Source organism: Rhamphochromis sp. 'chilingali' (genome assembly GCF_963969265.1).
Source record: "Rhamphochromis sp. 'chilingali' genome assembly, chromosome: 16".
Lineage (NCBI taxonomy): Eukaryota > Metazoa > Chordata > Actinopteri > Cichliformes > Cichlidae > Rhamphochromis > Rhamphochromis sp. 'chilingali'.
This window is the reverse complement of record NC_137943.1, coordinates 10,675,381-10,698,622: the sequence shown is the minus strand read 5'-3', so window position 1 is coordinate 10,698,622 and position 23,242 is coordinate 10,675,381. Positions and strand designations below refer to the sequence as shown.

The window sequence follows — 23,242 nt, the reverse complement described above, 5'->3', positions numbered from 1 at the left end:
TAACATTATTTGAGACTAGGGTTGCAAAGGGGCGGAAAATTTCCGGTAAATTTCCGAAAAGTTTCCGGTAAATTTCCATGGTAAGTTAAGCTTGGGAATTTTGGAAATATTCCATATTGGAAACTGTCCATGGAAATAATGGGAATTATGGAAATTAATGGGAATTTAGGAGAACTAACTGGGAATATATTATTTCCAAGCATAAATATAAACAGAAATCATAAGAAAACCTCCATGCAAAATGTTTTCAACAGATATTTAAACAGATTTATTTGTAAGTACAGTAGAATAGAACACGTTTCAATAACTTGTTTCATGGATGAATAAAAACAGAAATGTTGAGTTCAATATTACCATCCCCTAACCCCGCTCATTCAAAAATGCCCCCTGTCCAAAAATCTCCACAAAGTCCCATTCAAAAGGTTAAATGAAAAATGCCACTTATCCTCCAAAACGTCCCATTAAACATTCAAATCTTCCTTCAAGCAATTCTCTTTGCTCATTTTTGCTCAGTCAATAGACTCTTCCTGGACCTCATCATCATCCAACAACATGTCCACTTCCTCAGCATCCAACTCTGAGTCTTCCTCTTCAGTGTCACTTTCCAGCTTTGTTGAGGATGGCTCTGTGTCAGGCTCAAAGAGCCGTAGGTTTGCCCGAATGCCGACCAGCTTTTCCACTCTCACATTTGTGAGCCTGTTGCGAACCTTTGTGTGGGTGTTCCCAAACAGTGACCAGTTGCGCTCGGAGGCGGCTGATGATGGTGGGATTTGGAGGAGGATGGAGGCTACAGGTGCAAGGGCCTCAGATTCACATAGTCCCTTCCACCAGGTGGCTGCAGATATGTGCTGGCATGACTGCCATATTCCATCCCCTTTCCAAAGGCCTTGCTTTGTTCGATACTTTGCCAAACTGCCTAGAACTTTGCCTTTATCGAGACCCAGGTGGTCAGACATGGCTGTAATGACCGCATAGGCACCGTTGATCTCTTCCCCGGAAAGTATGCCCTTGTCATATTTGGGGTCCAGCATGTATGCTGCTGCATGCACTGGCTTCATGCAGAACTCCCTCCGCTGTTCCAATGACTTGACCACAGCCGTTTCCTCTGCTTTCAGTAGTAGGGAAGTGGGCAGAATTGTCTGGATTTCTTCTTTGAGTTCTGCAAAAAGGCACTGGACATCTGACAAGATGGCACCATCCCCCTCTATCTTCGCTATTGCTGCTGCAATAGGTTTGAGGATTTTCTGACTGCTAGATACTCTTTCCCAGAACACATCATCCAAGATGACCTTCTTGATGTCACTGTCGATGCCTACAGACTGGGATATGGCCATCTCTTGCAGAGACTCCTTTCCCTCCAGAAGGCTGTCAAACATGATAACAACACCACCCCATCGCGTTATGCTGGGAAGCTTCAGTGTAGTACTCTTGTTCTTTTCCTTTTGCTTTGACAGAAATGTAGCGGAAGTTACTTGTTTGCCTTTAACATATTTCAGAACTTGCTTCACTCTCTTATTCAGAGTGTCCATTGTTTTTAGTGCCATTATGTCTTTTAGGAGAAGGTTTAGTGTATGGGCTGCACAGCCAATAGTAGTTATATGAGGGTAGGTCTCCTCCACATGTGCCCAGGCAACCTTCATGTTGGCTGCATTGTCAGTGACCAGTGCAAAAACCTTATCTGGTCCAAGGTCATTGATGATCACTTTTAGCTCATCTGCAATGTATTGGCCTGTGTGTCTGTTTTCCTTTGTGTCTACACTCTTGTAGAACACAGGCTGAGGAGTGGTGATTATGTAGTTAATAATTCCTTGTCCCCTGATATTGGACCATCCATCAGAGATGACTGAAGTACAGTCAGCTTGGTCAATGGTCTGTTTCACCTTTGCTTGAACTCGACTGAACTCTTCATCCAGTAGATGAGTAGACAATGCATGTCTGGTTGGGGGAATGTATGCTGGTCGGAGAACATTCAAAAATCTCTTCCAGTACACATTGGATGTCAGCATCAGGGGTGAGCCAGTTGCATAGATTGCACGAGCGAAACACTCATCTGCGTTTTTTTGGCTAGTGTCATCCATAAAATCAAAGAATCCTCTGATGCCAGAGGGACCAGGAGCTGATGAGTGGGTATCTGACTCTGATACAGCTGAAACAGATTCATTTTCCCCTTGAGTGGAATTCCTGGCTGCTGCATGTGTTGGGCCTTGAGGAATTTTTTTGCACTTTGCAATGTGCTGCTGCATTTTTGTGGCATTCTTCACGTACGTCTTATCACAATACTTACACATATATACAGATTTCCCTTGTACATTAGCTGGTGTAAAATGTCTCCACACATCAGATAGCGCACGTGGCATTTTTCTGTAAAATAAAACAAGAGCTTGTAAAAATGCTAATGCAATGCAAGAGATCGTAATAATACAATTGCAATATGATAATAAACAGATATAAATAGTAAGGCTAGCTAAACAACTGGAATGATCTTCAAAACAAAACAACCAAATGAGGAAGCTAGCATCTTCTTTATGTTATACTAGCTATGGCTTATTTAGCATCTAACAGATGCTAGCATTTTATTTAGCATCTAACAGATGCTAGCATTTTATTTAGCATCTAACAGATGCTAGCATTTTATTTAGTATCTTATCAGATGCTAGCATTTTATTTAGCATCTTATCAGATGCTAGCATTTTATTTAGCATCTTATCAGATTGCTATCTACCAGATTAATACATTTTATGTGATATTCACAATTTAAACATTTAATGAATATATTTTCCCATAATATCATCAAAACTTACCTCACTTGTTAAGTCCACAGGCTCAAATGTGTGCCTTTAATACTCTTTGTCCTTCAGGCTCAAAAGTGTGGTCCATGTGTACATGTGATGGAGGCATGCACAGTGCCAGTAGGTGGTCTCAATAGCCATGCAGCAAGCTTGTGCTCTGTACATGTGATTAAGGAATGGCATGGATATTCAAGTGTATTTGAATTGCATTTGTTTGTTTTTGTCAATATTATGCTAAAATATACTTTCCTCAACTATATTTAAGTTCCCTAAGAAGAGCCAACCTTCAATTTTGAAAATTCCCACTTTATTCCCATAAATTCCCGTTAATTCCCGTTTATTCCCATAAATTCCCGTTAATTCCCATGGAAAGATTCCATCTTTGAAAATTCCGGGAATTTTGCAACCCTATTTGAGACAAACTCCTTATCTTCTGAATGCACGTTCAATGATGGAATATAAAATAAAACATTTAATCGTTACGCTGAACAGCTACTGTACCAAAACATTAGGTTCTTTCAGGTGACACCTTCACATCAGCCAGGTCACTTTTACTCCTGGAAATCTGCTGTGTGGAAGCCAATTACTGAGGAATGACAGAAACTAAGCTCTGGTTTTAAAAAGAATCTCTGCATATTCAAAGCTGCACACAAGGAGGAGCTTTTTTTGCAACGAACTCTCTGAATCAACATCACACAGAAAAGGGAAGCACTGCCAAACAGAAGGAAAGAGGAATGGCTACTTTGTTTTTTATTATTATAACCGTTTTGGAGAAACAAAAGTAGGAACAGTTTTCCAACAAAAAGCACAGCCTACAAAGAAGACCAGAAAATACAGACAAACAGTTATAAAACCGCTCGAGGTAAGAAATCTATACAAACTTTACATGAAAAATCACATTCTGACTAGTAAAAACAAAGTGTTGAGCAATGCACCGACTATGAAAATTCAAAAATACAGAGATCTTCTACATGGTGACTTATAATACAGGACATCACTGATGTCAGCTGCTTTACACAAACAAACCTGCAGGAGGAGTCACCCTCTGGTTTATTTATCTGAAACAAACAGCCAGAGAAAGAAGTGAAGGAGTGAACATGGACTTCTGCTGGGTTCTGACGCCACATCTCGTTGATAGAGATGGGAAACATACAATCAAAGTGCAACTAAAGTGAGAACTAGCTACAGCACCAGCCTATTCCTCTTGTTTTTACTAAGCATCTTTATTCTAGCGTAAGCATGTAATCACTTAGACATGTCCTGTTTCATCAAATCCTTATAACAGCAAGCAAATGGCTTCAATGGCAATCACCCATCATTAGACTAGGATTTATTTACTTTTGTTAAAAAATATAAATATCTTGTGTAAAAAAATATCGAAGGTGATTTATTATCTTTAAGAACAAATAGAAAAAGGGAATTCTTGGCAAAATTTTGTCAGGCTCCAAAAAGGGAGGCTGGGGATGTTTTGATGGACGTTATCTAGCTATGATACTTTGGGATGAGCTTGGGGGGGTTGATGGGATGGAAGGACGTCGGGTGGGGGGGTAACTGCCACCCCTCCTGGAGGACCTCGGTTGGCTGTTCTTCAAGATGTGATTTTCAGTGACCTTTGACCTCAAAGCCAGTCTGTCTCTCTCTGTCAGGAGATGCTATGCTCATGGGTCAGTAGGGTTCATTTTCCTCATCCTCTGCCCCACTAAATCTACCCATCACTGGAGAAGTACAAACATTTTTCACCCCCAAGTCAGTGTCTGTTAGTCAACGCTGCTCAGCTGTGAAGCCATCAATTCTCCTGCGTTCTGGATGGTTCCACTTCGCTTTGGCACACGGGCTCTGCCTCCGTCCTGCACCTCTTGGCCGGCCTGTCGGGTGCTGTGTCCCTGTGGTCTAGCAGAGGCTCCAGGGAGCCATTTCTGTCGAGGGTGGGTGCAGTGGGCTGGCTGCAGCCGTTGGAGTTGTTGTCTGAAGGTGGAGGCGGAGCTTCTGGCGGATGGGACGGACCGTTGGACTGAACGCCCTCAGATTTGACTTGGTTTGCTGGTGGCAACTGAGCACCATCCACCGTGTGGCTTGCAACACCTAACGAAGAAAGATGAAACACGGGGTTAGACATATTTAACAAGTTTAAGAAAAAAAAAAAAAGCCATTCAGGTGTTGTCGGATGTTTTCGATCAGGTTCCTGAGATTCCACCATTTACAGGAAGTGCAACCTTCATGCAGAGTATTTACAGACGTGATCATGGCACATTACTTGTCAGCCATTTTGGACATGTAATAATCCTAAAACACAGTGAAAAACCTACTAAACATTATGTAGATGCGATAAACCATGGCATCTATGAGTAAACAAACAAGTGTATCTACTCAGAGGAACGTCTTGATGAATTCTCAATCATCCAGGTAGGTAAATCTGGATGTAGCGTTTTCAGTGGGAGACTGCCACTGGAAAAGCTCCAGTTTGCTGCCATTCACAGGTGTTTCTGACACTTTTTTGAAGTGGATCTCACACTTAGCAAATAAACTCTTGTGATGTGAGAAGGTAATCAAGCTGTTTATAAGTACTTAAAGAGTTTTAGGCCGGTGAAGTCTAATATTAGCTGAATGTTATGTTGCTATTTAGCCATCTCTTGTCAGCTGTCCGGAGACGGGAGGGTTATGTGGCTGATCTGCTGACGATAACTAATTCATGTAGGATTACTTCTTTTAGAACTCTAACTTCAGTTTAGGAGGAAGAGAATGAGATGGAGACGGTGAGGCGAGAGTGGAAGTGGAGGAGACAGATGAAGGAGATAGAAAGAAACTAGCAAAAACTGAAATTACAAATCTAAAAATTTTAAATGGTCATATTGTTTGAAATGACTGGTGATTTTAAAATTCAAGTAGCTTATAATTGTTTTACTGTCATACTATTTATCTGATGTCTGTATCCGTTAACTGTTTTGTTTTTTCATGGTCTCTATCTGAAACAACAGGAAAGTGATTTAAAAAACATTCTTTCTGTCCTTGATGATTGCTGCACCCAATCATGCAGCAGAATAGAGGTGTGAGGGGGACAAAAGTGGTCTATGTAAACTACATATGAACAGTGTTGGGCAAGTTACTTTGAAAAAGTAATTATAGTTACTTCTTCAAAAAAGTAACTGAGTTAGTAACTGAGTTACAACATTCTAAAAGTAATTAAGTACTTGCAAAGTAACTACTGCGCTACTTTTAAAAAAAAAAACACAAAAAAAAAAACGTTTAACCCTCTGGGGTCCAGGGTATAATTGGCCATTTTTAACTACTTTTGATTTTCCCTCCACATTTTACCTTTAAAAACGATTTACTTTGCCTTGTTTGGTATCATTCTTTTCAGCACAAAAAACATAAAATCAGAGTAGAAAAAGTTCACTGTAACAACCACAAACATGTTTAATGAATCATATTTCATAACTTTAAATGCAAATATAAATTGTCAATTTTAAAATCCTACGCACAAGTTTTGCAAAAAACAAAGTTATTTGCATCCATTTACCTTTTATCGTCCTTTTTTAAATAACCATTTCAAACTATTTACAGAACAATCAGCAGTTCTGCATTCAATAAGATGCCACACAAATTACCATTTGTGCCACTCCAAACAATAATTTCTGTCCACTATAAAGGAGAACATCACAGCCTGATACCTGCAGGTCTGACAGCAGCAGGTGTATCACTCCTTTTTCTACCTGAAGACAGCAGTCGCCTCATTGTTCTGACACACAACACAAAACTATCCACAACACTACACACTAACTACACAAGACAACACATTAACTACACACCCAAAACACGCTAAACGTCACAAATCTCTCACATCTCAAAACTCGCTCTCTCTCTTTTTCTCTCGCCGTCACTCCTAAAACTTCCCGTTTTGTTTTGTTTTTTTTAATTTTTTGCTCATAAGCGGAGCGTGCTTGCTGCGCTGTCCTTAGACAGTAAACGTGACGAAACTATTGAGGAAAAAACGCCGCATATATATTGTTTATCATGACTCTGGTTTTACGTGGCCTATCAACACAATTATAAACTGGTATATATCACCTTGTTGCTTTGTCTTTAAGTGGTCATGTGATTGGCTTACCACGACTCCTTTATTCTTCCTCAATCAAACAGCAGCACTCATGCCATTGTTTTGCCCCCTCAGCTCCAGGTGTTGTGCTAGACAGTGATCGTGGTTACCGTCCGCGGGAGCGCGCAGCTGCTTAAAGCTGTAGCATCCAGATTACTTACATAGTCAGCTACTTGCGTGCAACTGATAGAAGATGCGGTAAGCTGAACACAGCTTCAACCGTCTGTTTGTTGAAAAATAGTAACGGACCGCATTTTCTTGTTAGTAACTGTAACGCATTGTAACGATAGGAATAGTAATTAGTTAGATTACTCGTTACTAGGGTTGCAAAATTCCCGGAATTTTCAAAGATGGAATCTTTCCATGGGAATTAACGGGAATTAACGGGAATTTATGGGAATAAACGGGAATTAACGGGAATTTATGGGAATAAAGTGGGAATTTTCAAAATTGAAGGTTGGCTCTTCTTAGGGAACTTAAATATAGTTGAGGAAAGTATATTTTAGCATAATATTGACAAAAACAAACAAATGCAATTCAAATACACTTGAATATCCATGCCATTCCTTAATCACATGTACAGAGCACAAGCTTGCTGCATGGCTATTGAGACCACCTACTGGCACTGTGCATGCCTCCATCACATGTACACATGGACCACACTTTTGAGCCTGAAGGACAAAGAGTATTAAAGGCACACATTTGAGCCTGTGGACTTAACAAGTGAGGTAAGTTTTGATGATATTATGGGAAAATATATTCATTAAATGTTTAAATTGTGAATATCACATAAAATGTATTAATCTGGTAGATAGCAATCTGATAAGATGCTAAATAAAATGCTAGCATCTGATAAGATGCTAAATAAAATGCTAGCATCTGATAAGATACTAAATAAAATGCTAGCATCTGTTAGATGCTAAATAAAATGCTAGCATCTGTTAGATGCTAAATAAAATGCTAGCATCTGTTAGATGCTAAATAAGCCATAGCTAGTATAACATAAAGAAGATGCTAGCTTCCTCATTTGGTTGTTTTGTTTTGAAGATCATTCCAGTTGTTTAGCTAGCCTTACTATTTATATCTGTTTATTATCATATTGCAATTGTATTATTACGATCTCTTGCATTGCATTAGCATTTTTACAAGCTCTTGTTTTATTTTACAGAAAAATGCCACGTGCGCTATCTGATGTGTGGAGACATTTTACACCAGCTAATGTACAAGGGAAATCTGTATATATGTGTAAGTATTGTGATAAGACGTACGTGAAGAATGCCACAAAAATGCAGCAGCACATTGCAAAGTGCAAAAAAATTCCTCAAGGCCCAACACATGCAGCAGCCAGGAATTCCACTCAAGGGGAAAATGAATCTGTTTCAGCTGTATCAGAGTCAGATACCCACTCATCAGCTCCTGGTCCCTCTGGCATCAGAGGATTCTTTGATTTTATGGATGACACTAGCCAAAAAAACGCAGATGAGTGTTTCGCTCGTGCAATCTATGCAACTGGCTCACCCCTGATGCTGACATCCAATGTGTACTGGAAGAGATTTTTGAATGTTCTCCGACCAGCATACATTCCCCCAACCAGACATGCATTGTCTACTCATCTACTGGATGAAGAGTTCAGTCGAGTTCAAGCAAAGGTGAAACAGACCATTGACCAAGCTGACTGTACTTCAGTCATCTCTGATGGATGGTCCAATATCAGGGGACAAGGAATTATTAACTACATAATCACCACTCCTCAGCCTGTGTTCTACAAGAGTGTAGACACAAAGGAAAACAGACACACAGGCCAATACATTGCAGATGAGCTAAAAGTGATCATCAATGACCTTGGACCAGATAAGGTTTTTGCACTGGTCACTGACAATGCAGCCAACATGAAGGTTGCCTGGGCACATGTGGAGGAGACCTACCCTCATATAACTACTATTGGCTGTGCAGCCCATACACTAAACCTTCTCCTAAAAGACATAATGGCACTAAAAACAATGGACACTCTGAATAAGAGAGTGAAGCAAGTTCTGAAATATGTTAAAGGCAAACAAGTAACTTCCGCTACATTTCTGTCAAAGCAAAAGGAAAAGAACAAGAGTACTACACTGAAGCTTCCCAGCATAACGCGATGGGGTGGTGTTGTTATCATGTTTGACAGCCTTCTGGAGGGAAAGGAGTCTCTGCAAGAGATGGCCATATCCCAGTCTGTAGGCATCGACAGTGACATCAAGAAGGTCATCTTGGATGATGTGTTCTGGGAAAGAGTATCTAGCAGTCAGAAAATCCTCAAACCTATTGCAGCAGCAATAGCGAAGATAGAGGGGGATGGTGCCATCTTGTCAGATGTCCAGTGCCTTTTTGCAGAACTCAAAGAAGAAATCCAGACAATTCTGCCCACTTCCCTACTACTGAAAGCAGAGGAAACGGCTGTGGTCAAGTCATTGGAACAGCGGAGGGAGTTCTGCATGAAGCCAGTGCATGCAGCAGCATACATGCTGGACCCCAAATATGACAAGGGCATACTTTCCGGGGAAGAGATCAACGGTGCCTATGCGGTCATTACAGCCATGTCTGACCACCTGGGTCTCGATAAAGGCAAAGTTCTAGGCAGTTTGGCAAAGTATCGAACAAAGCAAGGCCTTTGGAAAGGGGATGGAATATGGCAGTCATGCCAGCACATATCTGCAGCCACCTGGTGGAAGGGACTATGTGAATCTGAGGCCCTTGCACCTGTAGCCTCCATCCTCCTCCAAATCCCACCATCATCAGCCGCCTCCGAGCGCAACTGGTCACTGTTTGGGAACACCCACACAAAGGTTCGCAACAGGCTCACAAATGTGAGAGTGGAAAAGCTGGTCGGCATTCGGGCAAACCTACGGCTCTTTGAGCCTGACACAGAGCCATCCTCAACAAAGCTGGAAAGTGACACTGAAGAGGAAGACTCAGAGTTGGATGCTGAGGAAGTGGACATGTTGTTGGATGATGATGAGGTCCAGGAAGAGTCTATTGACTGAGCAAAAATGAGCAAAGAGAATTGCTTGAAGGAAGATTTGAATGTTTAATGGGACGTTTTGGAGGATAAGTGGCATTTTTCATTTAACCTTTTGAATGGGACTTTGTGGAGATTTTTGGACAGGGGGCATTTTTGAATGAGCGGGGTTAGGGGATGGTAATATTGAACTCAACATTTCTGTTTTTATTCATCCATGAAACAAGTTATTGAAACGTGTTCTATTCTACTGTACTTACAAATAAATCTGTTTAAATATCTGTTGAAAACATTTTGCATGGAGGTTTTCTTATGATTTCTGTTTATATTTATGCTTGGAAATAATATATTCCCAGTTAGTTCTCCTAAATTCCCATTAATTTCCATAATTCCCATTATTTCCATGGACAGTTTCCAATATGGAATATTTCCAAAATTCCCAAGCTTAACTTACCATGGAAATTTACCGGAAACTTTTCGGAAATTTACCGGAAATTTTCCGCCCCTTTGCAACCCTACTCGTTACTGAAAAAGTAACGCCGTTAGTCTCCGTTATTCCCATCACTGCATATGAATGACTGTATTGAATATTTAAGTGATGATTAGAGTAACTTTGAGTCAGTTTTCAAGCACAGGATCATAGTTTGTCTTAAATTCTTGTCATTTACCCAAAACTCTCATTAAATGAAAGGCTGGTTATATTTTAGGATAAACGTGGTGCACTCATCATGTGTATCAGCTCACCATTCTGACTGCTGCTGTCTTCTCTCTCCGAGTGGCTGGCGCTGCTGTTGGAGGTGGTGGGAGGAGGCGATGCTGCCCTGCTGGATGTTGCACTCTCCGTCTCATCCAGTAATCTGTCCATATAGTCACTGATGACAGAAAGCAATGCACACAGTCTGTTACACAACCTAAACTGTTCATATGGTTTAGCAGTCTGTGTGGTCAGGTGTCCCTCCCCAGTCTGACAGTGACTGTGGGTGGTTTCTACGACATTAAATCTATAGCTTCACTTATGCGATGGCTTCTATAAACCGGGTTTGATTCTTTCTGCCAGTCCACTGAACTAACCGTAAAGAAGAGACAACTCCGAGAGATGTTCAAGCCAGAAAATGAGAACAACTGATGACCACTAAGGAACAGAAGGAAGCAGCAGACAAGGCACAACAGAAGATCAACAACCAGTTTCAGGTACGCTGCCTCAGCAGACTATTTTATAATAATGTGGCCATCACTGGTGACAAAGGGAATTTAACCAAGCATTTGCAAAGCTCTTAATACTTAAAAAAGAAGATTTTTACATAAGCAACCTCACAGTCGGTGGAGGTTGCACATTCTTCCATTACTAATTTTCTATGAGCAATGTTCTTCAAAATTGCATACACTTTTTTAAAAGTTAACTTACGTGACACCGGGGTGAAGGTTGTATTTCCTTTTCCCAAGTCTGGTTTGCTGTGCAAAGAAATCATAACGCTCAGACTTCTTCCACATGTAATAAAAGGCCACACATTCTCCTACAGACCTAGTTCTCACCTGAAAGATTTAATTCAGCAGACATGAAATGACCATTATTACCATCACCTGAAGACACAGTTTCAGGACAGATTCAAGTAAGAGACAAATCAAATAAGAGCTTAGCAACTGGACAAAAGTCAAATGATTTGCAGACATTTTAAAATCTTAACAAATCAATTTTACTGGTCTCAAAAAGCAAAAAGGTTCAAATGAAGCAGATTCCAACCCTAAGTATCCAGAAAACACCTGACAGTAAACATCTCATGTTAGCGCCATGTTAGAAGCAGAAATCTCTAACTAATGTGTTTTTCTCTCACCTTGTTGGCCTGTATTAAATGAAAGTCTTTCCCATAAGCTTTCAGTCCTTGTTCAAAATTTCTACATTCTTCTTCAGTCCAGACAGAGAGCTCCTCTGTTACAGAGAGTCATAAGTGTTAATGTTTCATTTGAATTCAACTGTTTTTTAAAAGAAAATTCAAAATGCAGAGGGCTACATAGACAAGAACAAAATGTGAAGAACATCTGTGAGCATAGGTTGCTTACCTCTGGCTGCTTTTACATTAAATCTAAGTCTTCTTAAAGCTTCCTCTGTGTCAAAGTCACATTTCACCAGTTCATACAATGCCTACCAGCAGGATACAGACAAGCAAGTTTAGATTAGACGACAGTTATACATAACAGCACGTGATCTGCTTTGTGTGATTTGATTCAAGCTACAGAAGAGCTGCTGTCACCTGTTCATTATCTTTGATATGGGATCCCTCTGGGATTGCATCCACTCCTTTCTCCTCTCCCGTCCGCCTGGAAGCCTCTGTCAAGAACTCCACAACTTTGCCTTCAGGAAGACACTCGGGGTTCCACAACAGCTGGTCATCGTTTTCGTAAACTGAAAGTACAGGTTCAAATGAAACGAAGGGCAAGACATCAACATTTTTAAGCCTCCTCAGTTTATCTGGATCCAGGAAGGCTGAGAAAGGTTATGGTGTAAATACACAAAAACCCAACTTACCTTTCTCATTGTCTTTGTATTTGCACAGACCCACAGGAGTTTCTGCCTGATACATGGAACCCACCATAATCTCCTATTGGGAAAAACATCATTCACACTGAGTGTAGCCCCATGATTATTTCAGAAGTGTACTAAGAGCACAGAAAAAGATCTGGATTTCTTTTATGGCAAATATTTGTATTTATTTTATTAAATGTTTACACATACATATAAAATTTATCAATTCACATAGCCTAAATCGCTGTTTTTTTACAGTTAAAATAGATACATAAATAACATATAGTATTCAGTATTAAGTTAACAACAAACTCATAATTCTGCAGTGGTGACATTGTAAGTCAGCAGCTCATCACAGAGACGGCCAAATGAATTCAGCTTCATCTGATGGTGCACATGTCTTTTTTGCTTTACCTTTTTCCAGTCTTCAGACGGAACATAATCTTCATCTTCATCTGACTCCTCCTCGGCATCATTATTGCCTGAGACATAATGTGATATTTACTTATCCAGCTGTTTACAAATATAAAACAACACAAGTAAAAAGAAGGAAGATAAGAAAAATGTATTAGCAGTACAACACATACTTTCAAAGTACTTGAGTTTCTGAGGGCGAATAAGTTCTGCTGTGCCGAGTGACCTGACTGAGCGCGTGCGACCCTCTGAGGCTGCCTGGGTCTCACCTGCCTGTTCCAATGAGTTCTTCACATCCTCACTCTGAAAAACAAACAAACAAAGCAAATCACAAAAAGTTAGAAAAGTTTAAACAATTTCAAAAATCATCTGCCACTCTTGACAAAAATCCAGCATGCATGTGTAGCTCTGTGTGGGTGCTTCTTTCTCTAACAGAACTCAAAGCCCCCGCATGTTTGTGTGATTTTATAACCACAACTTTACCTGACAATATCACGTAAGTGAAAGATAATGGCTGATTTGCATGAATGTCTCATTATATTGTTTTTATCCCTTCTTTTACACAGACCACACCCTTAGTCCTCACTTACTCAATAGTACCGAGAAACAGAGTGGCAACAACGCCCCCATCACAAAGCAATACTGCCCACCAGAGTTGGGCGATTTGCTTCACAGTAGATTCTATTGGCCCAATGAAGCATCATCGAAGACTGATGGCTATGCTGCCTGGTGGCAAAGGAGCCTTCCATTATAGTAGTGCTAGCCACACTCTGTGAGGTAAAAAAAATTTACCAGCAGCCCCCAGAGCCATTCCTCAGCCTCCAGCACCTATGGTATAAATCTGTACGTAAGTTTCAGAAAAGTTTACTTCTGATCTTGACCTTGAGGTCACCAGGATTCTAATTCAACTGAGATTTTTCGTAGATGCACTTATGGTATGAATTTAAAAATCTTATGTTGCCTCATTCTCATGTTATTCCCAAACTTAGGTGTCCACGCCGGCAGCTAAGATACTACGCAGGACTCTTGTGCCCCCAGGCCTCTGGTAGAGGACCCAAGCTTAAAGGATAGACCTTTAACATTCTGTTCAGAGGAAAGACTCACAAGATGTACATACAGTTGTAGGCACAGAGGGGAATGACACACAAGCCCTCCAAAACATACCTCATTTCTTTTCAGCTCGCCCGTGCTTCTGCTGCTTTCATCATTGTCAAGTTCCTCATCCTCTTCCTCATCATCCTCCTCTTCTTCTGGTTCTTCCTCTTCCTCCTCATCCTCATCTGCTGGTGATCTCTCGCCCCCATAACCATACAGACTCAGCAGCTCATCAATAGGCATCTCTCCCTCCTATTAAAAGCAGATTGGTTTACTGATGCTTGGGTGTTACATTTAAATACATTTAAAGTTTGATTTTTCTTTGAAAAAACTGAACAAAATAGACTTTAAAGGTTCAAACTGTTAGGTTCAAACCAATACAATGAAAATCATTGCTGCATGAACTTGTCTTAAAATGTCTACATACTTACACAGTGAGACATAAACAGAAATTGAAGTTCAATTATACAGAATAAACATTTCAGCCCTGAGCAAGCTATGCTGTGAAAAACATGGAATAACAACAGTTACAATTTCTTCAACTAGAAATGAAAAATAATCAAATTATTGGGGACCTGTGCTGCATTTCCCACTACCCAGTTATTCATTATCTATTCTGTGTAGTCAGTCAGTGCAGGTGAGGTTCCACAGACTGTGGCATCTACTGACCAAAATACAAAGTAGTGCAAAATGGAGCTTAGAGTGCAACTCTCCCTACAACCACTACCACACAGTTGTTGTTTAATTATTCCACCATGAATTAACTTAAATGGAAAGTGAAATTTTGTGGTCTGCTCCTATTTCCCATTGAGTCACACTGGTGGATGTTTGATTTGGCATATGGCAGATGCCCTTCTGGAAACAAGCTTCCCATTTATCCAGGCTTGGGACCAGGATTAGGTAGAAACCAACCCAATGCAAGATGTTATTTTAGGATTTTAAAAAAATCTAATATAGCAGCTGATTTTTTTTTTCTTTCAGAAATACGAAACAGGTAGATTTCCCTAACACAAGTTATATGTATTTATTAGTCCTTAGAAGACAACACAGCTTAAAAATAAGATTGTTTTACTGTTGCATCTGATGGATAAACTATACAACATCAACAGTCAGAACACGGTTGAGGCATATTTGTTTTGTCGGCCATTAAAAATGCCAATATGTCTGAAAACGGCTAATACATAAAGATATAATTAGTCCGGCTTAAATACCAGAAGCACATTTACGTTACGATTCCCTGAGCCTGGATTTGTGTCTCCTCCCAGAAACAACCTAGGGATCTTTCATGTGTAAGGCAGCTGTGTTAACCACTATACCGTGGAGCCATTGAATAAGTTAGCAGAATTAAACAAAGTTAAACAAAAGTAAAAAAGTAACTGGAAAACATTATGTTTTAACACTAGTGTACCTTCAGCTAGCCAGCTGTTATCCATTCACTCAGTATGGTGGTATTTACAACTAAACCATTCAACTCTGTCTCTCTCTGTACTGCCTGCTGTAGAGCTACACTATTGTTCTGGCTGGGTCAATCCATTACCACCACCACCCCCAAAAAAATAGTGTTTTCAAACACTATTTGAAACTCAGGATTATTCCCTTACAGACTGTGAAAATAAACATTGAACTACACTAGTGTTTTATTTACCCCATGGGCCTGACCAAACCAAATATGATCTCCTGACACAAACCCGTGTAAGATCTTCAATCTCATTGGCATTGGTCTCATCTGATGCCTCCATCATTTCCTCCTCCTCCAGGGTGCGCTCATCGTCAAAGTCATGGACAAGCATTTCAGCTGATGGGTCAAAATCATGGTCATCGGAACCTGCTGAACCTCCTATGAAAGGAAGCATGAAAGAGGCAATGGAAATTTAGAAGGAAAATATGACAGAATTTAATCTTCATTTAAGGAAATTGCAACAAATTGTAAAGCTCTAAAGAATCACTCAGTATTTTTATTTGCATATCTTCACATATACTGTATGAGTGTGGGCAGCTGAAATGTTACTTTATGGTTTAATTTGTTAAATATTATATTCTAAATTATATAAATGTTGAACTACTTACAAACTGAATACCCACATAGGATTACTTGAAGTACTGTGCACTAAACTAGGAACTTTTTACTTCAGTACTGCAGAGGACTGTAGTACGGACAGCACTAAATCAATCAGTGCCTAATTTTAGCCACTGCTCTGCTCTTTGCTACATCTGTAGTGCAAAATGCAAAGCTGGCCACAGTAACACATCTCATCTGAGAAAACACCCGGTCAAAGGCAAAATATATCTAAAAGCTGAAGACTATATTGTGCTTGATTCACCAAAGGAGCTTCAGCTAACATTAGCAGATCTGTCTTTAACATATAAGAAGCTGAACACATGGAGGATGATGATGAAGCCTTTTTCACAGTGCTGGCTGACAGTTTAACTTCAACTTCATGGGGTTTTTTTTAAACTTTTTACACTGGCTGCACTGCAATTTCTTATCAGACAGAGATCCTTTATGAATCCTCTACACAAAATTACACTGCCATAGAAGTTTCAACACAATCATAACACCACATATCCCAACCAGCAAAATATTAACTCCTAAATAAATCAGTTGATAATATATAAATAAAACTGCCAGCTAACATGTTCAAATATGCAAACATATCAATAAAATCATTATTACTATTATGCATTAAACATTCTTATAGTAACTGTTATAAAAGGGCTCAGACTTGCACATTGATGCAATCAGCCTTTTACTGAAGGTGCTATTGTTGATAATCTCCAGGGTGTGTGCGTGCAGAACTGAAACGACCACATTACATGAGATGCCACATCAGAAATCTTATTTAGTCTAACATTGTTATTTAATATCGTAATATACAAACACTGTGACAGTGATGTCAAGATCACAGAAATTTTCAGATGATGAAGGTAGCTGGTGTGGTGAGTACAATGCTTAAAAAAATACTAATAATAGCAAAATGTACCGATTAAGAAGTACGGACTTATTTTTTAAATTAGTATTTTGTAATATTAATTTCTCACTTCAAAATAAGTACAGGAAAAAACAGTGTTGTCTTAAACATAGAGGGTACCTAAGCCTAAAAACTTGATACATTTATTTTCCGTTTCAAACTAATCATATTTTTTAAAACAAACAAACCACAGAACACGATTAATATCGATCAATGTCAAAATCAAAATGAATCCGTGTCTGATAGACAAAAGATTTCAAATCAGTGTCTTTCGACCAAACAACTACAGAAAGCCTCCAACTGCATGTAAATTACCTGGGCTCGAATTCCCGAGGGAGGGCTGAAAAACAGAAAAAGAGCAACAAATTAAAATATAATTTATTTATTTTTTAAATACTATTTAAAAAAACTGCATCAGATGCAATACGTCATTAGATGGACAACAACAACATAAAAAAAAGCTCACTCCTGATTAACTTGACATATTCTAGTTCCTTTGACAGAGGACTGTAAACGGGAGCTGGGGAAAAGCGCGCCCGACCCTGTCCTAAAGCTGACTGCAGTTCAACACAAACTGAAACAAAGAATACTGTCACCGGTTCCTGTGGGGACATTTATTTAGCAACTCGCTGATTGAAATGTCACAGGTACAGCGCCGTGTATATCACCGGCAATCACCCAAACTTAGCGCCAACAGCCAAGTGCTTACTAGGTTAATTTTCTCAGCTCGCTAACTTACAAGAGAAGTTCCAAGCTAGTTAATTCTCCTTTAGATATTTATGCTAACGCGTCCAAGTTAGGCTTGGTATCAACAGGCAACAAATAACGATTAAAAATAACCCATAAAATATCTCCAAGCATAAAAATCCGCCACACGGCTGAATAAAAATATCATACACAGTTAAGTATTTTCGAAGAAAACCGCGGAGTAACATCGCTAACGCTGCTGCTACCTCCAAACGGGGCTAGCGTCGCTAATGTTAGCTAAACCCGAAGTTTAATAAACATGCCTGAGTCGAGAAATGCTCATTATTTAGCAGCGAAAACATCCCACAGTTAATTTCGTACACTTAAACTACAACACACAAACAGTGTGAATATTCGACTGAAGTAACTATCCCGTAGTATAAATTTATTTTTTCCGAATATTTATTTCACTTTCTTACCTCCGCCATGTTCGCAATCCTACAGGGTCAAGTCGGGGGTCAGCGGTAGTTCCCGTATGTGGAGCCCCGCCCACCTACGTCTCCATAGAAAAACTGAGTGACCGCAAGCAGTGATGTAGTAATGTACTCCTATAACAGCAAGCTTAACGCAAAAATAATTAGTTTTGTAACGGAAATTTTTCATTGTGTTTTATTTAATTCGGAACATTTAAATTTATAAAGCCTTTTACTGTATTATATTCAGCTTTTATATTTAAAATTACTTTCAGCTTCTCACTTATTCATAAAGGCTTCCATAGGCATCAAATACCACTATACCATGGAGCCAGCTTTTAAATGTAAATTAAAAATATTGTTTTCAAATGTTTTCTGTAATGTCTCCACTGTCACATGTTTCTTCTTCTGATAGTGGTTTTATGTTCTTATCAGGGAGAATACAGACACAGAGGCTAAAGGTGATGGCGATGTATGTGACAAAGAAGGTGTGCAGCCAGTGTCCTGGTGTGGAGGTTCTAACTGGTTTGGACCTAGGCTGTCCACCAGAGCTCAGATACAGTTCTAAAGTTTTGCAGGAGATATTATCAAATTGTGGAAAAGCTTTTGGAATAAACTGAAAAAAATTATATGACCACCTTTATTCTTCAACACAGCATGAACTCTCTTAGGGAATGTAACTTATTGAAGTAGTCTTCAGGAATAGTTCTCCAGGCTTCTTGAGGAACATTCAAAGCTGTTCTTTGGATGTTGGTTGCCTTTTGTTCTGTTCTCTGTCAAGATGATCCCACACTGCTTCAGTAATGTTGAGGTCTGGGACCATGGGAGGCCATTCGATGACTGACTGACTGATAACTTTTGTACTGTGTTTTTTTTTTTCTATTTAGGTATGCTTTTACTGAATTGGCAGTGAGTTTGGAATCAACACGAATCAAATGCTGTCCATATGCTCTTGCATGTTGGTACAAAATCAGATGGCACTTTTTTTTTCATAATTACATCAATTTTGACACCAATGGTTGAATTTCAGCCCCAATTCATGACAGTGCCCCCACTCTGCTTTACAGATGGCTGTGACACTCACTGTTGCACCTGTCCCCTGACTTTCTCTGTATATACTGACATTGATTTGAACTGTAAAATTCAAATTTGAATTCATCACTCTATCAGACCTGTAGTCACTGATTTTCAGTCCAGTTATTGTGTGATCTGGCATACCTCAGCCCTTTCTCCTTGATTCCTTTCCTTAAGAATGGCTTCTTGGCAGCCACCCTTCCACTGAGACCATTTCAGATGAGGCTTCAGTGAACAGTAGGTGGATCAACTGTAGTGCCAGATATATCTCTAGGATCCTGTGTGAAGTCTTTGCTGGATTTTTTCCTATTTCTTAAGGACATGACTTTCAGATACCGTTCATTTGCTGGAGACACTTTTTCAAGCCGGATTCTTCTTTTGTCCTCCACTTGTCCAGTTTCCACAAAAACTTAAGGACACACAACACACTATGAAGAGATATGCAAAGTTTGCATTTAATAGTTCTTTAGTAAACACCTTGCTGGTGGAAAAATACAACTTTATGTCTGCCAAAGTATGTTATCTTTTTTATTTTCTGTTGATTCAGCTAAGGAAATAGGGACAGTTTTTTGCAAAATGCTGCTAGTAACAAACTGCATATAGACACAGTACATATGTACCACTGGAATTCAGTCTTGTTATATTAATTTGCTAAATCAGATAATTATTACAAGGTGTATGTGAAATCTGTTTAACTTTTTCTTTTGTGGGTTCTTCTCTGAAGACACAAGAGAAATTACTATGCAAACAAGAAACCCACTTATATTTATAGAAAGAAATCCCCTGTATTTTAAAAAGAAATACCTGTGTCTGCTACAGTAATATTAAAATAACATTTGTGAATGTGTCACAGTTTACAGGAGTGCTGTATGTGTAAACTCCCCATAAAACCCTGAGAAACATAGCAGATGTTATGAATAACCTTAAATGTCATAAAGAACAAACGAATTTTACACTTTTTCCAACTGAACCAGGCTATAAAACATCGATTTATAACACCACCCCTCCACTGTTGACATATAAAGACGGGCAAGCAATGACAACTCTAACCCAGAACATAGGTTCGATTTAACAAGTGTACCGGTAATAGCAACTGTCTTTCCGTGGAATCACTGATTTATGCCAGTGATAGCGGCCGTGTGTGCTTCTTCGTTGCTATGCAGAGAGCAATCACCTCTTTATCTCGTAGGGCGCATATCTCAAGAGATCCATTATGAAATACTTTGCTGAATCCACGGCAATAAAAACCCTGCAGTTCGTACATAAAAGAGCAATTCTTTCCCTTTAACATTTACCAAAATGCAGTCAATCAGCGATCTTTGCAGTGACTTAGATTCCCACACATATCCCAAATTGGCAGATTTACATCCGCTGTTAAAAAGCACACGATGATCACCAATGATAATGCATAGATAATGCATTTACTCAGGAAACACCTGAGGAAGGCTGTGCGATATAAGACCCGATCGGGACGTGTCCTGAGAAACATCAACATGAGATCCCTACCGTTGGTCATCGTGCTGCTGTGCATGTTGAGTGCGGCGCAGGTTCAGACACAGGAGAGCGCCAACACACTGAAGCTGTGCGGTCGAGCTTTTCTAAGGGCAGTGGTGTTCAACTGCGGAGGATCCAGGTGGAGAAGATTTATGGGAGAAGAGGATACTTTCCCAGAAGGTCAGTATGGACTCACCTCTATTTTCCTTTTTAAATTTATCTAACCTAAATTAGAGACTTCTAGTAAACAAATATTTTTACCTCTTTGGCAGTCAACAGAGAGGCAAACCTCCTAAAGTGGATAGATGTGTCAGTAATGGAACGTCAATTGCGGGACCAAAACGCGGCCTTGATGAGAACGTGCTGCCAACAGGGTTGTCAAAAAAGCGACCTGTCCATGCTCTGCTAGAGCAGAGGAACATCTCAAGGAAGTTCTCAGTCTGTCACAGTTACTCCTAATTTGGCATAATCTCTGTTGTACAGAACACTGTAAGGATGACATCATTTCTGAGTGCAAAAATGTAAAAAAATAAATAAAATGTAAAAAAAAAAAAGCACACTGTGAGGTTTGGTTAAGATTTGTTTTAAATTTCTTTACAACTACTCAAAAACAGAGCACAGAAAGAGAGAATTCACTCAAAGTAAACAGCATAAACACTCGCCACGCCAAACAGAGAACTGTTCTTGAAGAAGTGCGAGGCGAAAGTGTCATTAGACGTGTCCCAGAGACAGCGGCTGCTGATCTGCATGCATTGCCCGGTGAGCTGGCCGATGTGGACCAGGATGACAATTTTGTATCTGGGGATCATTAGTTCCTTCACGCGGGCTCTTATTACCTGGAAGAAGAGTCAGTCTGAATAATGGAGAAATTTAAACATGTTTAGAAAGAGTTGCATCTATTCTTCATTTACCTCGCACAATGTTTTGGTCATTTTTTGAGACCACTCTACTTCATATTTCTCCTCTTGGAGGTAACTGGTAAGGACGTCTTTAAGTATGTCTGTGGCCGCGTTGGCAGGGAAGCGTTTGTAAGGTCCTGTGGTGCGAAAAAAGCCAGAAAACATTTATTACTAACAAAAATCCCATTTTATATTTGTCTAGTAGTTTTGATGGTGGGGTAAAAACATGATGGATGCATGTGAACAGAAGAAAAATTCATATTTTTGTCCATCTCAATTTATATCCTACACAAAACAGTAGGCCACTCTTTACCACCGTGAGGCTGAATTTTTACTTTTCTGCTTAAAATGATCAAACAAAATATATTCAGTTTATTTGTCAGTTCTGTGATGCCTAGAACCTATAACTCAGCCCCAGTTTTGTAGGCAATTAAAAAGGCTAACTCACCCATCTGGTAGGTGTTCTCCATTGTTGGAGCAAGGCGAGCATTGTCATCATGGTGGCCCAGTTCATCAATGTATGACACAGTGCTTATAGAGCTGAAAGACATAATCATGCTGAAGAGAATACCAGGACAGATGCCATGTGGACTGACCAGCAGTTTCACAACCAAACATGCTGCACTGGGAATGCTGTTTTGAAAATCATTCATAACCTACCAGGAAGCTAAAAAGCTAAAAGATGGACACTGGCCCATATTATCTTAATAGTCTACTCACTCCTTAGTCCTGCCAGTTGTGTCTTTGCCTCTCCCGTTAGAAGGCACCTTGACTACCCTCTTCTCTTTCCTTTGCTGTTTTTCTTTATCGGACATCCCCACTTCTCCTTATTTTTGGGTTCTGAATGACCTGAATGTCGCACGTAGACCCTAACAAAGTACAAAACAATACGCTCATAAATGTGTCATTTGCGTTCAGAGTCACTAGACCGAGTTTGAAAAGTAGAGTTTTTAATTACAAAATCGATTACAAATGATAAAATTAGAATACTGAGCCAAATTACCAGTTTACCAGCCTTGAACTAAGCCGAACCAGTCGTCTGGTATGGCTTGGTGTTGTTATGGAAACGGTCCATTAAGCTGTGGGAGGGGTTTCCGGTGAAGTGCTTGTTAAAGTCTCGCGAGGTGAACGACCGAGACAAGCTTGGAAACGAGAGGCTGAGTTAATTACATTTTACAGTAGATATAATTTTAAGGCTCACCTTACCTTACGTTAAAGGCAAAGTTGTGTACCCTTTTCATCTCCCATCTTCTTCCCTTTTTAACGTTGTGTTGTGGTAAACTATTTCCTGTAAAGCACTTTAGGCTCATGTCAGTAAAAAGTACCATTTCTGAATATTTCTTGCTTGATACCCCACATTTTATTAAAGGAGGCCAATAATTATAATAACAGTTACAGAGGTGGCAACAATATACCTTTTTCACAAACGTTATACGGACATGAAAAAGATAAACACAGGAGCTACAAATAATCTAATAATATCATATAACACAATAAAAAAATATATAATATTCATGCTCTGGCCAGTTTATGCACAGATCCTTAATTTATGTGATTAGCAACACCTGTGTTTTACGGCAAATAGCTGCTGTGGAAAAATTATATCCTTGAATGCATCCTTAAAAGAAACATATGTGGGGGAAAACACTCTTCTAAGATAGGATAAGAGTGTATTAAATACATTTTTAAAAAGAATATGGAATAGATGAAAGAAATATTAAAAGATAATTAAATCAAAT

The 23,242-nt window shown here is 39.5% G+C and overlaps 4 protein-coding genes across 6 annotated transcripts; 1 reads left to right on the top strand and 3 right to left on the bottom strand.

The window, feature by feature from the left end:
* Positions 1-9: 9 nt before the first annotated feature.
* LOC308412862 (uncharacterized protein) lies at positions 10-3,198 on the bottom strand. The gene is made up of 2 exons (XM_080907502.1): positions 2,802-3,198; positions 10-2,361 (listed from the first exon to the last, which is right to left on the bottom strand). The coding sequence occupies exon 2, from the start codon at positions 2,355-2,357 to the stop codon at positions 510-512; it is 1,848 nt and encodes a 615-aa protein (XP_080763628.1). The 5' UTR covers positions 2,358-2,361; positions 2,802-3,198; the 3' UTR covers positions 10-509.
* A 1-nt stretch (position 3,199) lies between these two features.
* mier1b (mesoderm induction early response 1b, transcriptional regulator) lies at positions 3,200-18,087 on the bottom strand. Of its 2 annotated transcripts, none has more exons than XM_080907504.1 (13): positions 18,043-18,087; positions 17,192-17,216; positions 15,596-15,744; positions 13,977-14,159; positions 12,986-13,115; positions 12,813-12,880; positions 12,402-12,474; positions 12,127-12,278; positions 11,936-12,017; positions 11,710-11,804; positions 11,283-11,410; positions 10,622-10,749; positions 3,200-4,871 (listed from the first exon to the last, which is right to left on the bottom strand). In XM_080907504.1, exons 1-13 carry the CDS (start codon positions 18,049-18,051, stop codon positions 4,576-4,578), a joined length of 1,518 nt encoding a protein of 505 aa, XP_080763630.1. In that variant the 5' UTR covers positions 18,052-18,087; the 3' UTR covers positions 3,200-4,575. The 2 variants fall into 2 exon arrangements, with proteins under 2 accessions (XP_080763630.1, XP_080763631.1); XM_080907505.1 differs by having other exon boundaries at positions 11,283-11,329.
* Positions 6,372-10,595, top strand: LOC308412863 (uncharacterized protein). The gene is made up of 2 exons (XM_080907503.1): positions 6,372-7,610; positions 8,051-10,595. Exon 2 carries the CDS (start codon positions 8,055-8,057, stop codon positions 9,900-9,902), a length of 1,848 nt encoding a protein of 615 aa, XP_080763629.1. The 5' UTR covers positions 6,372-7,610; positions 8,051-8,054; the 3' UTR covers positions 9,903-10,595.
* A 2,770-nt stretch (positions 18,088-20,857) lies between the features above and the next one.
* On the bottom strand, positions 20,858-22,611 carry dynlt5 (dynein light chain Tctex-type family member 5). 2 transcript variants are annotated; one of them, XM_080861660.1, is made up of 5 exons: positions 22,507-22,611; positions 22,224-22,372; positions 21,952-22,043; positions 21,516-21,640; positions 20,859-21,440 (listed from the first exon to the last, which is right to left on the bottom strand). In XM_080861660.1, the coding sequence occupies exons 2-5, from the start codon at positions 22,316-22,318 to the stop codon at positions 21,237-21,239; spliced, it is 516 nt and encodes a 171-aa protein (XP_080717786.1). In that variant the 5' UTR covers positions 22,319-22,372; positions 22,507-22,611; the 3' UTR covers positions 20,859-21,236. The 2 variants fall into 2 exon arrangements, with proteins under 2 accessions (XP_080717787.1, XP_080717786.1); XM_080861661.1 differs by lacking the exon at positions 22,507-22,611 and having other exon boundaries at positions 20,858-21,440; positions 22,224-22,498.
* Between the last annotated feature and the right edge of the window lie 631 nt (positions 22,612-23,242).

Coding starts and splice junctions, on each gene's coding strand:
- LOC308412862 (XM_080907502.1), bottom strand. CDS start 2,357: ATGCCACGTGCGCTATCTGATGTGTGGAGACATTTTACACCAGCTAAT.
- LOC308412863 (XM_080907503.1), top strand. CDS start 8,055: ATGCCACGTGCGCTATCTGATGTGTGGAGACATTTTACACCAGCTAAT.
- mier1b (XM_080907504.1), bottom strand. Junction 14,160..15,595: donor AGATTGAAGATCTTACACGG/GTTTGTGTCAGG, acceptor TGCTTTTAATAG/GAGGGAGAGATGCCTATTGA. Junction 11,805..11,935: donor TAATGTAAAAGCAGCCAGAG/GTAAGCAACCTA, acceptor TCTCTGTAACAG/AGGAGCTCTCTGTCTGGACT.
- dynlt5 (XM_080861660.1), bottom strand. CDS start 22,318: ATGTCCGATAAAGAAAAACAGCAAAGGAAAGAGAAGAGGGTAGTCAAG. Junction 22,044..22,223: donor ACAACTGGCAGGACTAAGGA/GTGAGTAGACTA, acceptor TATGTCTTTCAG/CTCTATAAGCACTGTGTCAT. Junction 21,641..21,951: donor GGAGAACACCTACCAGATGG/GTGAGTTAGCCT, acceptor TTCGCACCACAG/GACCTTACAAACGCTTCCCT.